The sequence below is a fragment of the Taudactylus pleione genome, unplaced genomic scaffold (assembly GCF_031769625.1).
Source record: "Taudactylus pleione unplaced genomic scaffold, aTauple2 ptg000278l, whole genome shotgun sequence".
In the NCBI taxonomy this organism is placed as follows: domain Eukaryota; kingdom Metazoa; phylum Chordata; class Amphibia; order Anura; family Myobatrachidae; genus Taudactylus; species Taudactylus pleione.
This window is the reverse complement of record NW_028284680.1, coordinates 7,604,136-7,621,942: the sequence shown is the minus strand read 5'-3', so window position 1 is coordinate 7,621,942 and position 17,807 is coordinate 7,604,136. Positions and strand designations below refer to the sequence as shown.

Here is a 17,807-nt window from a genome sequence, read left to right as displayed (position 1 = left end):
GAGCGGCTCTGAATGAGACCCATAGTCCTTTTATCTCTCTCCAAGGTTTAGTACATAGAGCCCCATGTGTCTACCCCAGATAATATATCCCCCACTTATCTACCCCCCAGGAGGCATCAGACAGTCTTCATAATTCCATACTTGCATCATCCCAGTACAGTACTCACAAATTACGTTCCTGTAAGGCTATTTGCCGCATTTGTTACAGTAACACTTTTATTTTGAGCAGAGCCGCAGTGTAAAGCCAGAGTAACACTGAACAGCGTATTTTACTTTCGTGGTTCATAACTGAACATTTTTGCATTTTGGGCTTTCCGTGGCCCTTTAAGACCAGCGGAGAGAGGCGAGGGGAGTTTCAGGAGGACTGATGATTATATAGAGAGAGGGGGCGATTCTGGGGACAGCGAGTGTAACCTCATATTACACCTCCATACCGCTCACTCGCTAATGACATAACTACAGTATAAATAACAGGGTAAGACGATGTCAGTAACGTGGATGTAAACACTTCTCCCAGTGAATCAGCCTTTTGTGTCCTGTGCTAATCAGGACCACAGACACGGTCTGACCATGGGCTACTGAGACGTCTTATGTGGATTCCATGGATCTGATTGGGCGGTGGACTATACGCCGGTATTTACAGAGTGTTACAATGTTGTTGTGCTTTGTACTACGCATGTGTTGCGATGGTTTACGGACGGCAGCAATAGTGAGTGATTGACAGTCAGTGTGCGTTTATGGGAGGTAAAGGCGGGAGGGAGTAAAACGCGGCAGAGTCGCAAGCATTTTGGGGGCGTGTTGCAGCCAGCGACTGCGGCTTTGTACAATGTTTCATTGGCCCCGGCAGCTTATTTCCAATGGAAATTCAGAGCAGCCATTGGGTTTCTTCAAAGTTCGATGTTGCTATCGATGTGCGACCGATGGTGCGTCTTTGTACGCAGGCAGTGGATGAGAGACGTAGCTGGTGGATGTCTATGTAGAAATTACAGCAGCTGTGGCATTAGCATAAATTCTCAGTACCCCCGCGTGCAAAGACGCAGCCGCGACAGGATTAGCGGCCACCGCTAAATCAGACCCAATGTTACTGCGAAGTTCTAGCAAATTTCATATCGGCGTTGGCAGAACCAGATATCGCTCATCCTATTCGTTTCGAACATTGTCACCAGTCATTTCCAGGGACCCCTCGTTGCGGAGCGAGTGCACCTAAATTCGTTGACCTGTCATGCGGATACCTGGGGGTGGCCGTTCGGTGTTGCAGGCACAGCGAGTTTTATACACCCTTGGCTCCTTGCTCGCAGATCATCATTACATGACGTCAGGACGTCTCTCCCAAGTCGCCACACATTGCGGGGATAGGCTGAAGGTACCGCTAGCGAATCATGCATTGCAGTGGGCAGCGGGTGCCCATCATAGGGGCGTCCCCATGCTGAGTTGGTCGCGTCCCACAGTTTGAGAGCCATAGAGTGATCTTCGGGTTCCTCACCAGCAGCCTGGAGCGTGCACATAACCCAGCACAAATGCCTCCTTCACTGTTGTGAAAAGCAAGCAGCAAAAGTAATTGTAATGGGTTATGTCACTGCCGGGACAGTCTCTGATCGGATGCGCTGCTCCGACGTGACTGTAATAATAACCTTCCCTGTTATTTATTCTGTTATTACTGCAAATAGCAGCAATAATAGATCATAATTACCAGGGGATAATTGTGGGGCTTAATATATAGGCCCCTCTGTATTTATGGGATCGGTATGAAATACCGCCGGCAACTGAAGATCCCGACAGGCAAGTATTTTAAGTATAACTAACCCCCCCTAACCCTCCCTTAGGGGTGCCTAATCCTAACCTCCCCCCCAAGTGCCTAACCCTAACCCCCCCCTGTAAGTGCCTAAGCCTAGCCCTCCCTTCCCCGCCGACTAAACCTATGTCTCCCAGGGGGGTGCCTAAACCTAACCCCCCCTCCTCTAGAATAACCCTAACACTCCCGGGGAGGTGCCTAACCCTAAGTGTCCCCCGGGAGCCCCAAACCTAACCCTCCCCCCCGCGCCCGCCTTACCTTCGATCGGTATGCCGGACGTCAAGCTCCTGGCGTAGATAAAATGACAGGCGTTGGGATTTTGACGCCTGTCATTAGACCCCTGCCGGGATTAGACAGTTGGGAAGCCGGCGGTCGGCATTTCGACAGTCGGCTTCCTGACTGCATCCCGTATATATAAATGTAATAAACTATCACCTACTCGGTAGTTGTGGTGCATGTAGCTATAGTGGTGCGCATTACCAGGCCGGTGCCCCTCGCCAGGGCATCATTTATTAACGAGTTTTATCATTCAGTGCGAGTGACAAAACTCGCTGTGTATGATAAATGCTGCTCCAGCCAATCAGCTCCCAACTGTCATTTTACACACAGATGACAGTTGGGAGCTGATTGGTTGGAGCACCGTTATCATACACAGCGAGTTTATTATCGAGTTTATTTATTAATGAAAAAACTCGTTGATAAATGACCGTGTCCTGCGGCGGTGTCTGCGGTCGGGTATTACAGAGCGCAGGGTCTCAGCTCCGTATGCAGACATGAATCGCAGCTCTACATCCCTGAGACTGTTCTTCCAGGAAACCAGTTCCAGCTTTGTGAGAATTCCCTAATTATTATTATGGCGTGGGCACCCCTCTCTCGCTTTCCCTGATTCCTCTGTATCATTAAGCAGCAGATTGGATTTATTTATATTGTACATAGAAGAGGGCGTAGTCCTTGTTTATACAGATGGAGAAACGCCTTAGAAACGTGCAGGTGATGAGCAGTGTAACTCGCTTTTTCTTTGCACCTGTGCGGCTGATGACGCTGAGTGTGCGCTCCCTCTCCCCCCACCACAACTAGTTAGAGGCTCAGCCCCACTAAATGCGCCTAACCAATGTAACCCCCCACCGACGTTACGTTGGACACTGGACTCGCTCTGGACCCCACAGAAACCCAGGATACTGGACACCCTCTAGATCAGGGGTTCCCAACCACGGTCCTCAAGGCACACTAACAGTCCAGGTTTTAAGGATAGCCATACTTGAGCACAGGTGACTTAATTAGTATCTTAGTTATTTTGATTTAACCATCTGTGCTTTAGCATGGATATCACCAAAACCAGGACTGTTAGTGTGCCTTGAGGACCGTGGTTGGGAATCACTGCTCTAGATGCTGAGCACTGGATTAGCTCCGGCCTCTGGAACCACCTACCCAGCGCTCCTCTACCGCCTACCCAGCACTCCTCTACCGCCTACCCAGCACTCCTCTACCGCCTACCCAGCACTCCTCTGCCGCCTACCCAGCGCTTCTCTGCCACCTACCCAGTGCTTCTCTGCCACCTACCCAGTGCTTCTCTGCCACCTACCCAGCGCTCCTCTGCCGCCTACCCAGTGCTTCTCTGCTACCTACCCAGTGCTTCTCTGCCACCTACCCAGCGCTCCTCTACCGACTACCCAGTGCTTCTCTGCCACCTACCCAGTGCTTCTCTGCCACCTACCAAGCGCTCCTCTGCCACCTACCCAGTGCTTCTCTGCCACATACCATGTGCTCCTCTGCCACATACCATGTGCTCCTCTGCCACATACCATGTGCTCCTCTGCCACCTACCATGCGCTCCTCTGCCACCTACCCAGCGCTCCTCTGCCACCTGCCATGCGCTCCTCTGCCACCTACCATGTGCTCCTCTGCCACCTACATATGCTCCTCTGCCATCTGCCATGCGCTTCTCTGCCACCTACCCAGTGCTTCTCTGCCACCTACCAAGCGCTCCTCTGCCACCTACCCAGTGCTCCTCTGCCACATGCTCCTCTGCCACCTACCCAGCGCTCCTCTGCCACCTACCCAGTGCTTCTCTGCCACCTACCCAGTGCTTCTCTGCCACCTACCCAGTGCTCCTCTACCGCCTACCCAGTGCTCCTCTACCGCCTACCCACTGCTTCTCTGCCACCTACCCAGTGCTTCTCTGCCACCTACCCAGCGCTCCTCTGCCACCTACCCAGTGCTTCTCTGCCACCTACCCAGTGCTTCTCTGCCACCTACCCAGTGCTCCCCTGCCACCTACCCAGTGCTTCTCTGCCACCTACCATATGCTCCTCTGCCACCTACCATATGCTCCTCTGCCATCTGCCATGCGCTCCTCTGCCACCTACCATATGCTCCTCTGCCATCTGCCATGCGCTCCTCTGCCACCTACCATATGCTCCTCTGCCATCTGCCATGCGCTCCTCTGCCACCTACCATATGCTCCTCTGCCACCTACCATATGCTGCTCTGCCATGTGCTCTTCTGCCACCTACCATATGCTCCTCTGCCATCTGCCATGCGCTCCTCTGCCACCTACCCAGTGCTTCTCTGCCAGGTAATTAGTGGGGGATCCATTAAACTCCCCATCGCCTGATGAATGTTCCCTCCTAGTGCAGGGTAAACATCAACCAGAATCATAATGAAATAACGATACAGAGACTTATATAAGGGGAAAGGAAGGTCAGCTTTATTTATTTATAAACTAATGAGACTATTTAATGTATAACTGAACTAACTGATAGAATAAGAAAGAAAGACAGACAAAGTATGGTGGCGCAGAAAGAACGGCCCCACAATGCAAGATCACCAACTGCATACTCACATCGAGCTTCTAAATGGGAGGCGAGCAGCCAGCCCATTACCACGCCCAAGGTATCCACCTCCCACCCCAATGACATGACGTGAGGCCCACCTGGTTAGGTGGTTGCCGCTGACCCCAGTAGGGTAAAATCAGCCTAAGCCATGTATTGGAAGGGAGAGCACCTCAAGCTCCAAAGACAGATGGTGACTGCTACCGTTCTTTCCCGCCACAAGAAAAGCCGACACCAAACAACTCAATGAATAAGGGAGGGAGGGCGGGAAACAGCCGACCAGAGACATTTCTATGAATCGGCTGCCAAGCAGCAACTCTGAAATAGGACTGACCCACCCCCTGCCCAATCCTATAGGCTAACCAAACCTAACCCCACCCCATGCCCAATCCTATAGGCTAACCAAACCTAACCCCACCCCATGCCCAATCCTCACCAAACAACTAGCCCCTTCTTGTCCAGAGACCAACACCCACAGGTTCGGGTGTTTAATCACCTCCATGCATATGAAATGCACTCCGTCCTACTCCTGCAAATATTTTAAAAGTTGGATTATTAGGCCTCTTAGACATGAAAACGCCCTTATTTCTCTTAATAATAAGGGTCACAGAGAGCTTTATAGTTTTTTATTATACAATGTACAGAATATACCTTTAATATAAAATTCCAAGAAATGTGGCTTCATGAAACGTTACAGACAGTGGGGCTGATTCAGATGAGGACGCAAATGCAATCGCAGCTGGGATCTCTCACGGATTTGCAATTGCGAAAATATGCTAATGAGCTACTCACTGCCCAGTGCTTAGAGATGCCCACTGAAAGCATCTCACATCCGCCGCTCACGCACAAAACCGGAAACATTGAATGCGGATCAGGCGGCCATCAGCAAGGACGCAGTGGCTAATTTATGCACGCCCAGAAAATAGTGTATAAACGGACCAACGCGTCTGCATTTTTCTAACCATCCCTCGTTAACTCCTCGAAACGGTGACTACCTGCTAATGACTACTTGTCACTCAGTTTACGAATGAATCTTCTGTGTCAGCGTAATAGCAATTCAGTTGCTGCACCTGCGCAGTGCGGATTACACGCACATGTCATGGCTAAAAATCGCTCAATCTGCGTAAATATCGTCATTGTGTCCAAATCTGAATCAGGCCCAATAAGACAATGCAAGGTGCTAAAATATGACCCCTCGTCCATGAAACTACACCCGTTACACAGAGCGCACTGCAATATACCGCACTGATCCGGAGCTCCGTGTGATTTCTGTATTACGCACGTCCCGATATTCACTAGACGATCGGTGGAACATTTTCGGAAGGTTGTCTCATACAGGGAAGTCGCTCATCGGGGAACATGGCAGGAAACGAGTAAGTCAGCGATCCAAGTCTCACGCTGGAAGTGTCCAACTCCTGCGCCATTGCCCAGCGACGCAGTCCTGTTATAAGGGCGCAAACCTCGCCTCAGGACTGGAAGGTGAAGGACACATTCACTCCAAAGATATTGAATTTGATGGTGAATTTCCAACGCTGGTTGGGGGACTTGTTCTAGAAAAGGGGGAATATAGACCTATAATTAGCTCTGTGTAATTATCAGCGACAGAGACACCGACACACAATTCCTGTGTTTTCATAATGCTTCGGTTTGGCTAATCGTCATCAGAGCGCACCTGCGCCAGCCTATTCTTGGCGCACATGAAACACCTGGAAATTTTTCCTATATGAGCCATTCCTGTTAAAGACCAGTTACGCGCCTCCTCAGACATAAACGGGGCTGCAAATATGGCTCTGCATTGCCCGTAGCTTCGCACACGTAGTTCCGGAGCACGCATAACGCAGTCAGAGACATGCAAGATACCCTCCACCAACAGGCGCACGTTCAGCATCAGTCAGCATAGTCTGTATACAGATCTGGTGTGGATGAGCTAACCACTACTCCCACTCAGCAAGGTAAAGATCTGGCAGAGATACAAAGGACTAATAGTCCAGCTATAAAGTGCTCCCGTCTCTATGCCGCTATAAACGCACTGTGAGGTACAGTAATCACAGGTGACCTCACCTGCGTGGCCCAGTGGATGGGGACATCACTGCAGAGAATGTTAATGGGGAGCCCCAGTTTGGTGCGATCGGCTTCCTCTCCTTCCAGAAGACTGTATGATATGTCGTTCTCACTTGTGACGTTCTGTGGGAATAAGGGAGGATTATTACATCAGAAGGAGGGGGCTGAAATAGGGTAACATACAGTATGGTCAGTACAATCACATATTAAACTTTTGTTGTGTTTTCTAATAAAGGTCAAATAGGTTTTTACGGGGATCATCTATATATCGAGAAATGAAGCCTTAGGGCCGTATTCAATTAGCGTCGAAAAGGCGTTTTTTGCAAAAAAGTTTCGGCTGTGACGTCATTTTGCCAGCGTAAACTTATCCCCGTATTATATTTTTGCAACTTTTTCGCCTGTGCGAAAACGCAATGCAACGTACCCGGCGGAAATGTTTCGCCTATGAATAGCTGGCAGAAATAAGTGCAGAATTGCAATTTTGGGGTGCAAAGGTGGGGAAAGCATCCTTAGGACATGTCCCCAAAAGGTAAACTGCGTCAAAAAAACTTCAAAAAAGAATTGAGGAACACCCCAAAAAATTACTTTGAAAAAGGGGGTGAAAAATTCAAAGTTGTGGTACAAACTTAAAAACTAGCGAAATAGACTTTGGGGGTGTCTGTAAGTATGGGGGAGGTGTTTTTTTGATTGCAGGTGCGTTTTTAACGCTTTTTAAGACCTAACTTTAGCAATTTTTAACCATGCTTGCACCCATTTTCATGTACCCCAAATTTGCTGGGACTACTTATTTTTGCAAAAAAAACAGCAAAATGCTATTCTTCACCACTTTTGCAAAGACGCTAAATAGCACCAATTGAGAGCATTTAACCACCCCAAATACCTCCAGCAGGGCTAATCGGGGGTTTCCATAGTGATCCCCCATGTCAGTACATCTTTTGGGGGGTGTCAGGCTGATTTCCCCATATCTGCCAGCACTTTTCGCCTGTTTGAGTTTCGCCGGGACGCTTTTTCGGATGCGTGCTTGCAAAACTAGCGATGTCGGCGAAAAGTCCGGCATGCGAAAAGTACGGGACTTTTCACTTCATATTGAATACGGCCCTTAATCTAAAAAGAGATGTTAAAATGTTAATTAGACTGATTCAGAGATGTTGGTAATGCAGCCGATCTCGCAATAGCCGTTGCGGGAATATGCAAATCCTGATCTCAGCCGGGGCTGTAAGCAGTACAGTGCGGCTAGAGCTGTTGCCCTGGGGGCGGAACCCACCATGCGAACCCCCCACTGCAATCCCTATCGCCGGATACGCTAGCGGTGTGCCCGGCTCTGCCACCTTATATCCGGATACCCACAGCCACCCAGCTCCACCTCCCGGCTCCCGCACTGCGTGGGCCTGTGGGGAGAGACGTCATGACATCTCCCACATGTACCAAGGGTGAAGCAGTGGAGCAAGGGAACGTATATAGGAGGGGAGAGGTTGCATATAAAAACCCCTTGAGAGAGCGAGTAGTTGGGGACAGTTGGCCTGATTTAGAGATGGACGGTATTGCACAGACACACAGAGGCGGCTGTATAATACCATCCAATGAAAAGCAAATTCAGCAGGAGGTGTCTGGATGAAATACATTGAATGCATTTGCGATCTGAGTGCAGCGTCTGTAGACTTGCTCCTTTGGCCAGGCTGAAATTACCCGGAGCTTACCTCAGCCTGGCCAGTGCCTGGTCACTAGCAAGCCCAGAAAAATCTGCATTCACCGATGCACCCTGGCCTCGTCCCGACACGCCCCCTATTCCGGGTACGGTGGCAAGCCACACCTCCCAAACACAGCAGCATGTCAATCATCAATCAGGAGGGGACTGTGAGCAAGATTCAGCACGGGTCTAGTGCATACTTGCCTACCCTCCCGATTTGGTCGGGAGCCTCCCGAAAATCGGGTGCCGCTCCCGACCTCCCGGGAAGGCAGGCAATCCTCCCGGCTGCCAGCGACCCCTTCTATTCCCCCGTACTTACATGTAAAGCCCCCGCAGCGGAGGACGGCGGTGACGCGATTCATGTGGAATCGCGTCATTTTGGCCCCGCCCCCTGCTTCACACTGCCTGTAATATAGGCAGTGTGCAGTGGGGGCGGGGCCAAAATGATGTGATTGCGTGGCTCCGCCCCCCACCCCGCCCGCAAACTCTCATCCACTGGCCGGCCCCGCCCCCGTTTGTTGGTCACGCCCCCCAGTCATGCCGATCTGGCTGCTCCCTCCCGGAAGGGGCAGCCAGATTGTCGGCAAGTATGGTCTAGTGCCTGCGTAGACCCCGAAAACATCGGACACAGGGGTCTATTTACTAAGCAGTGTTAGGAGACAGAGTGAAAAGTGATAAGTCAGTGATAAGTGCCAGCCAATCAGCTCCCAACTGTCATCTCACAGGCTGTGTGTGAAAACTGACAGTTGGGAGCTGATTGGCTGGCAACTTATCACTTATCACTCTGTCTTCCTAACACTGCTTAGTAAATAGACCACACAGTGTCTGAACTGCAGAGAACTTTTACAGATCGTTGCTGACAAGTGAAAGGAGCGTCCTGGTGCAGCCAAGTGTGCCAAGTGGAGAGCAGGGAGAGCCACAGTATAGCTTGGTTAAAGAAGCATTGCGGCAGTCCATTCCTGCATTCAGTGGCACTACAAGACCCAGCTAGGCGTTGTATGTGAGCCAACGTAGGGTGAGTGCACCGCTGAGAGCCTACTTTGGAGCAGTTTATGTGATTTATTGTATTTTGGCTTTGCACGTGCGCAGTCAGGATTTCTCAGACTTTTTTTGTGCAAAATATGAAAAAATCGCTCAACTGCAGGAACCTGGAAACTGCGTCAGTTTGTTCCCAATGTAGTTAATGTGGAGTCTGTGGTTCACGAGTGGCTGGCTCTACCCATCCTCTGCCAACAGGTATCGGCAGTGTACCATGGACACAGGACAGTCTGTGGGTTATAGTGATGAAATAACCTATGGGTGCAGCTGCTGCCGTCTGACTGGTCACTGACAGCGGCCAATAAGAGGTTGTTAGGGCACGTGTGGCAACGAGCGCGCTAGATTAGCAGTCGGCGAGAGTCTCATTTGGCCAAGTGACACCAGCAGGAGTGATCATGGAGGACAGGTCACAGGGGGTGGTATGCGCAACCCCATACAAACCAACTAGGGGGCAACATAAGTTCACAATGTCAGATGTGTACTGGTGAGACTGGCCATACCTGTTTCTGGAAGTCTTTAATGCTCTTCAAAATATCGGTCATTGTAGGTACGTCACTAGTCTTCATATCCATGATGTAACATTTCTGGCTGCCCATGCGCTTGAACCCGATTATATCCTGGGGGGTAAATATGGAAACGCTCAAACAGGTTTTGGTAAATGTCTATGGAAAATATTTTCTAAGTCAAACAGACCATTCCTATCTGGTACCGCGGACCTAAAACAGAGACGGAGATGTACGTAAACCTGATGTTTTTAGATCCGCACTGCGCATGTGCAGATCGTATCCGGTTTTATAGATAGACAGGTAAAAGTTCGACAATGTCTAGATAGACACCAGGGGCCAAATGTAATAGGGTGAGAGTTTTAGTTTAAATCCAACTCGCGCCTTCTCGCTTTTTTGGAAGTTGTTACATCCTGCCAACTTTTGACCTCGAGGCTACTACACTATGCGAATCTGTGCGACTAGCATTAAAAGGTGCGAGTTATACAGAAGCCTTCACAGATCAGTGAGATCCGTGAAGGCTTCTGTCTGTCCGTTAAAAAATAAACATTCTCTGCACCCCCTCCCCAGAAGCATAACCAGCCCCGGGCTCTGTACAGCCTGTGCTGGTTATTAAAATACAGGGGACAAAATGCGTAGGGGGCCTCTGTATTTTGTGCCAGCACAGGGCTTTTCAGATCCGGTCCTGGTTGTGGAAATACAGGGGACAAAACGAGTAGAGTTCTCCTGTAATTTCTATAACCAGCACCAAACTTTTTCTAGTGCGGGGGGGGGGGGGGGGTGGGGGGAGGGGGGGTAATGCCACATCCAGGGAAACCCTTTCACCGGGTCCCCCTGCCAAAGCATTAACACTGACCGCTAGTCAGCCCAGGCCGGGGATCCCTGGTGAGGTGGGGACCCCTTAATAAAAGGGGTCCCCCTATCCAGGGCATTGATAGTGTAAATGTGGTGTAAAAGATAGAAGTGTAAATATTGACTTTTGCAATAGAACTACAGGTCCCAGCAAGCCTCTCCCGCATGCTGGTACTTGGATAACCACAAGTACCAGCATGCAGGGCATTATGGGCCCGCTGGTACCTGTAGTTCTCCTGCAAAAGAAATATAATAGTACAATTTTATTTAAACATACAGGCGCACACACACTCACTATCTCACATAGGGGCCTATTCATCATAACTAAAGTTTCCCAGGAGGTAATTAGGTTTAGAACTCGCATGGAGTTCTACCTAATTACCGGAGGATTCATCATTCCTCCTCCCTATAACTATCTATTCCGAAAAGCTGTCATTTTTGCGATGACAGCTTTTCGGGAAATAGATAGTTACCCCTGTCTACACTAACTTATTGCATCTGGAAGCAGTGCTGCGCATGCGCTGTTACATCTGTAAAACCAGCGCATGCGCAGCACTGCCTACAGATGCGGTAAGTTTGTGTACCCCCCTCCGCTCACCTGCCCCCCCTCCCTCCCCGCTCACCTCCCCCCCGTTCAGCAATTACCTGCTCGCGCAGCAGCCTCCGGCTCCGTCTGCTATGCGGTCATGTGGTCTCCCAGCAGCACACAGTACTGTATAGAAAAAAAAAATATATATATTTTTTTCTAAACTTTATTGTGTTCTGCTGGTAGAACACATGACCGTATAGCAGACGGAGCCAGAGGACGCACCAGAGCGCCGGAGGGAGACATCGGGGGACCTGTCCAGCTGACACAGGTAAGTGTTACCTGCTATTCGCCACCTCACAGTGGCGAATAGTAACTCCATCAAATTCCGAAAATACATAATTTTCGGAATTTGATGAATACCATAATTTCCATATCCCCATACTAATGTACTAATGTATGGGGAGTGTGGAAATTAACGCAGGGGGACTTAGCAAGGAGATATCAGTGTTATTTCCTGCGCTAAGTGTCATCATGAATACTAAAATAACGTTAATTAAGGAAAATGTCCTTAAAAACGTAATTTTAGTGTTGATGAATAGGCCCCATACTCACCTAGTATCCCTGTAGCCAATCATGTCCCTTTCTCCAAGTAGCATCCATGGGTACCTGAAAAAAAAATCCATACTCACCTCTCCTATGCGTGGATCATCCAGGGGGTTGAAAAAAAAGATAAGAGATATTCTGATACCATGCCGGGAGGAAGGGCATTGCGATAACGATATCGTTCAGTCGTCCACTTTATCATCCATGTTTTACACCAAAACGATGAACGATAACGACGACGCGCGTTCCCGCGGGTCGTTCGTCATTATCGTTCATCGGGTTAACATGCAGGCCAACCTGACGACGTCGTCAGGTTACTGCATGTTGGGGAATGGGGGAGAGAGCCCGGCGCTGAACGATATCGTTAATGATATCGTTCAGCGGGTGTGCTCAATGTCATGAACGACACTGAGCACAGCCTGCCGGGGACACACTACACGATATCGCTCAGGGAGCATATCGTGTAGTGTGTACGCACCATTACTCTGACCTGCTCAGGATGTCCTGAAGCTGATCTGTTATTTATTGATTTCTCAGGCAGTAATATGTGCGAGTGAAGCCTGAAAAATGCGAGTTTTACCCCTATTACATTTGCAAGTGAGTAAAAGAATGCAAGTTTAGCGTTAAACTCGTATTTTTTACAAATTCGCAACCTATTACATTTGGCCCCAGATGTTAGACAGGCAATAGGTCGATAGGGACAAAAGGTCGACCTGGACAAAAGGACTACACACTAAAAGTCGACATGGAAGAATGTCGACAGGTTTAAATGGTCGACGGTGTCAAAAGGTCGACACCAAAATGGTCGAACACCTTTTTTTTGTTAGGGTTAGAATTAGGGTTAGGCGCTTACTGGAAGGTTAGGGACTTACCCCAACGGTTAGGGTTAGGCAACTAGAAGGGACAGTTAGGGTCATGGAACACACACGGCGACTGTTAAAGTTAGGCTCCAGGAGGGATGGTTAGGGTCAGGCACCTACCGGAGGGTTAGGGTTAGGCACTGGAAAGGATGGTTATGGTCAGGCGCCTACCCCGACAGTTAGTGTAAGGCACCAGGAGGGAGGGTTAGGCACTTACCGGGGGTTAGGGGTAGGCACTAGAAAGGACGGTTAGGGTCAGGCACCTACCCCGAAGGTTAGGCACTTATCCCAATGGTTAGGGTTAGGCACCAGGAGGGAGGGTTATGGTTAGGCACTTATCCCAACGGTTAGGGTTAGGCACCAGGAGGGAGGGTTATGGTTAGGCCCTTATCCCAATGGTTAGGGTTAGGCACTAGAAGGGACAGTGAGGGTCAGGCACCTACCCCAATAGGAATGATGTGTCTTCACTGAGTTAGTGGCGAATTTTACCTAGAGGCTTCGGGACTGCAGCTCCCCCCAGTAAAATCCACCACCCGCCTGGTGGTGATTACAGTCTGTCTGGCTGATAACAGCCAGATAGGCAAGACAGGCAGTCCCAGGGATAGGCGTTTTCTCCCTCTGGGACTGCCAGTCTGGACTGCATTAGCAAACAGAGAGCTTCCTATGGGAAGCCACCCCCCTGCTATTACGGCAGCCCTATCTGGCTTCTAGGCACTAAGCACTGACTATATGGATATTTGTTATATAAATGAAATTCAGTTGCTGTTGGTGGCGTTTTTACACTGCTGCAACGGCAAATCGCCCCCCTCGCATGTGATGGCGAGTTAATTGAACTGACCCCATGTTCATCTTCTGTAGCGAAACTTACAACCCCCTACAAGTGTCTGCAATGCTGATTCTCGTTTATCGCCACCTGCTGACCACAAGAGATAATGCAGCAGCTTTATTATTATTAGGTTTATGTTGTCACTATTTTTTAATCTCTCACTAACAAAACAATCAAAATGTCTTTGTACTCCTACCCTGTCATAGTAACTGTCAGCATGTAGAGGGGCCGCTAATCACTTACATGATTGTAGTCGTACAGAACTGTGGATGAGTCGTTGTTGGCGCTGACATAAAATGCTGCCACATTCTTCTCATTATTGACCATGACCGTCTGATGGACCTTCTCCCCATTCTTGGACAGGAAGGCCATTTCCACCACCTAGAGGCCAAAATGGGCAGGTACACCATTATTTGCACATGGAATTTCTGGTCTAACACCGCTGGGTGAGTATGGAGGCCACATATGGTTTAAAGTGTTGGGGGGAGATGTATTAACTAGCATTCTAAAGAGTGCAGAAGTTGCCATAGCAACCAATCAACTTCTAGCTTTCATTTTATAGACTGTACTTGATAAATGCTAGATAGAAGCTGTTTGGTTGCTATTTGCAACTTCCCGAATTACCCACTCTTTACAACTCCCCCATATTCTATAGTTAAAATCCCTGAATAAGGCAGGGATTTCCCAAACTCACCCGTCATGGCACTCTAAGGGGTATATTTACTAAAGTGCAGATTTTTAGAAGTGGAGATGTTGCCCATAGCAACCAATCAGATTGTAGCTGTTATTTTCTAGACGGTGCTAGATAAATGTTAAGTAGAATCAGATTGGTTGCTATGGGCAACATCTCCACTTTCAAAAACCCGCACTTTGGTAAATATAACCCTAACAGTCCAGGTTTTAAGGATACCCTGCTTAAACACAGGTGACTTATTTAGTACTGTAGTAGGCTTGATTAAACCATCTATGCTCAAGCATGGACATCCTTAAATCCTGGACTGTTGGGGAGCATTGAAACCCTGGAATAAGGTGATGTGTCATAAATTAATTTTGCAAGATGTTTTTTTTTTTTTTTTGCATGTTAAATCTGTCTCCTTTTTTACATAATATTAACAATAATAATACTACTAATAATATAATATATTAATAATGATGATAATAATAATATTATAATAAAAATATTATATAGTATTGTTATAAGTCTGAAGGAGAGTGAAAAAACTAATACAATATAAACCGTAAATGACTAGGAAATATAAAATGTTTTATTTTATATTATTGAATCATAAAATAACCAAATAATTATTTCCAAATAACAAGCCAAACCCTCTGATACAAGATCAGTGAAACTGTTTCATAAAACATCTTACAGATCATTTAAGAACACAGGGCCTGATTCAGAGCCGGACGCTATTTGCGCTCGCTCGTTCAGAAAAAGGGTCCGGATATTTAAATAGAGCGTTCGCTCTTTGTGGTCTGTTGACGCCTCTATGTCTGATCGAGCGAACGAAATATGCGCTCGCTATTTTTAAAAAAATGCCCCCTGGCCGCTCGCATCATACGTCATCTCCTCTATTTATTAGATTAATCGAGTACATCGAAAGGCGTATGAACTGCTCGCAGTGCTTGTGGTAGCATTTTCCTACCGCAATCATGCGAGCAGTTCAGGCTAAAAGACAACCAAGTGACGTGGTCGATGACGCTGCTTTGTTAATTATGCACACCCTTAAAATGCCCGTTTTGACCGTTTGGCACGCCTGCGTTCGGATCCCCACTCCCCGTTTTCAAGCACCTTCCCCTGTTACCACCCACAAACGCCTCATCCTGTCACTCAAAGTAGCAGGCATTCGCTATTTTGCGAGCACACAATTTCCGACCGCAATGACTGATTCGCGCATGCTCATTACGACCCATACGCATGCGCAGTTGTGCGAACATCGCTCGGAGCGAACGAGCGGCCGCTCTGAATCAGGCCCACAGTACAATATTCCCTCACATTGCATGCGTTGCTTTGTGACATCATGTGCTCATTATGTATGAAATGTGCACTTATCTAATTGAAGCAAGTGGATCATGCGTCAGTGGCCAAAGGTGTATTTTTATTTTTTTTGCATAAATAGTAATTCTGCATCTACATTGTCTGCATTTTCTTTTTTTTAAAGACCCTTCTTTGGGTTTATCTACCTGCATAACCTTTTGGCGTCATTTTGCAGCAAACCCTAACAATCAATCAGACAGTCTAGATTCCCACACACAAATCATATTGATTACCAATAGGCTGCTGTGGATTAGTCCAAATTTGCACATGACTGTAACTCCACTAGATCTGGAGAGCAGATAGGTCTAAACTTCGGTCAGACAAATGGTGGTGGTGCAGTTATTGGCCAAGGAAAGTGTCTGCTACAAGGACATGATAAGGTCCTGAGTAATACAGAGTCCAAACTAGCAACCAAGATAACTGTGTATGGAAGGTATAATGCCGAATGTCCGATATTCCCTGTATATTCTCTGATTTACTCACCGCTTCAGTATGCTTCTGTGTCATATATACCCCGATTAATGTCGCCCCCACAACAATAACAGCCAGTAGCGTTAACACAACGATGGACCACATCCACGTTTTTCCACGCTCATTCATTTTGGGGAAAGAGATGAATGACTGGAAAATAAAATATTCATGAGATGCTACTATTGGGATTTTTGTCTATATACAATTGCATGTGTGTCTGTATATACACACACGTTATCTGTCTATATGTATATACTGTACATATATATGTTATCTGTCTAATATTCTATCTATTAATAATAATAATAACAATAAATTATGCATATGCAATTATTTCAAAATTATCTATCTATAAAGGATAATAAGCTATATATAAAGGGTAATAGTAATCATAATAATAATTATATAAAGTATAATTATATATAAAAGATAATAATAATAATAATAATAATAATAATAATAATAATAATAATAATAATTCTATAAAGGCTAATCATTATCTATAAAGAATAATAATAATAATAATAATAATAATAATAATATAATTATTATCTATGAGGGATAACAATAAAAAATATCTATTTTTCTTTCAATAAAGGATAATAATAATAATAATAATATTAATAAAAATAATAATACATCTATAAAGAATAATAATAATAATAATTCTAATAATAATAATCTATTTCATACATATCTATCTCAAATCTATTTCATACTGTACATATGTAACTATCTCACATCTATCTATCTATCTATCTATCTATCTATCTATCTATCTATCTCATATCTATCTATCTATCTACCTCATATTTATCTGTCCCTCTCTATGTCTCATAAATGATAGATTCAAAAATATATAACGCATAATATTATTAACCTAAATATTGTTATAGATCTCCTCTGTAAACATACATGAATAACATTTTGCGTAAGTGGGTTGTGCTGCAGATGTACCATAATGCTTTTTCTGATGATACAAAAATAAAAGAAATAACATTGCATCATGTAACACATTATTGTTGGGAAAACAGAATCTAATCAGAATGTCACAGACTTTCTCTGAAGTGATTTGATCCAATCATCACCAGGACAATGGACTGTTCTGACAAACAATACTTAAAATAGTAAAAAAAAAATATAGAATCTCATAAAGGTATATAAAACATTGACATAAAATTTTTCATTTGTGAGTCACACTTGTAGTTTTATCTACCTGGACCTATTTTTGATTTTGAGATTAGTGTTCCAGGATCTTAAACCCACAGGAAGCCCACACCAACAACTAATTAAGATTATATTTGCGCTATTAGGGGTGGAAGTAAAATATATAGAGGGAGGGAGAGAGATTTACAACTTTTTATTTTTGGCAAGATTTGTATGTTTGTATATGTTTGTTAATATCTGTACATTGCAATCAGGCTTGTACTAAAGCCATATTAATGTTATATTTCTCAACGATTTTTCATGAAGTCAATATTGTAGTAACACAAACATACTAAATGTTTTTCTTACATTACCATGGCACACACACTTGCTAAGGAAAAGCTCCACTGCAGTTCATCGCCGGTCATATTAGATTTTTGGGCAAGGGTGGGTTGGTAAGAACACTGTTTGTGGGGCCAGCTCTCCAGGCTGGGGCTGGAACATATTATGATTTATGACAGAGAGACCACACACTGCAAGGTTCCCTGTTATAGTCAGACCAGCCCAGCT

General features: G+C 46.3%; 1 protein-coding gene across 3 annotated transcripts in view; it reads right to left on the bottom strand.

Moving 5' to 3' along the window:
- Positions 1-5,130: 5,130 nt before the first annotated feature.
- LOC148513519 (surfactant protein C-like) overlaps positions 5,131-17,807 on the bottom strand; it is a 144,408-nt gene continuing 131,731 nt past the window's right edge. For all 3 annotated transcript variants that reach the window (XM_088481866.1, XM_088481869.1, XM_088481868.1), the window contains exons 2-6: positions 16,104-16,241; positions 13,826-13,963; positions 9,910-10,026; positions 6,685-6,807; positions 5,131-6,173 (exon numbers count right to left, since the gene is read on the bottom strand). In XM_088481866.1, the coding sequence (XP_088337992.1) occupies positions 6,090-6,173; positions 6,685-6,807; positions 9,910-10,026; positions 13,826-13,963; positions 16,104-16,241 (600 nt within the window). In that variant the 3' untranslated portion in view covers positions 5,131-6,089. The remainder of the gene's footprint in view (positions 6,174-6,684; positions 6,808-9,909; positions 10,027-13,825; positions 13,964-16,103; positions 16,242-17,807) is intronic.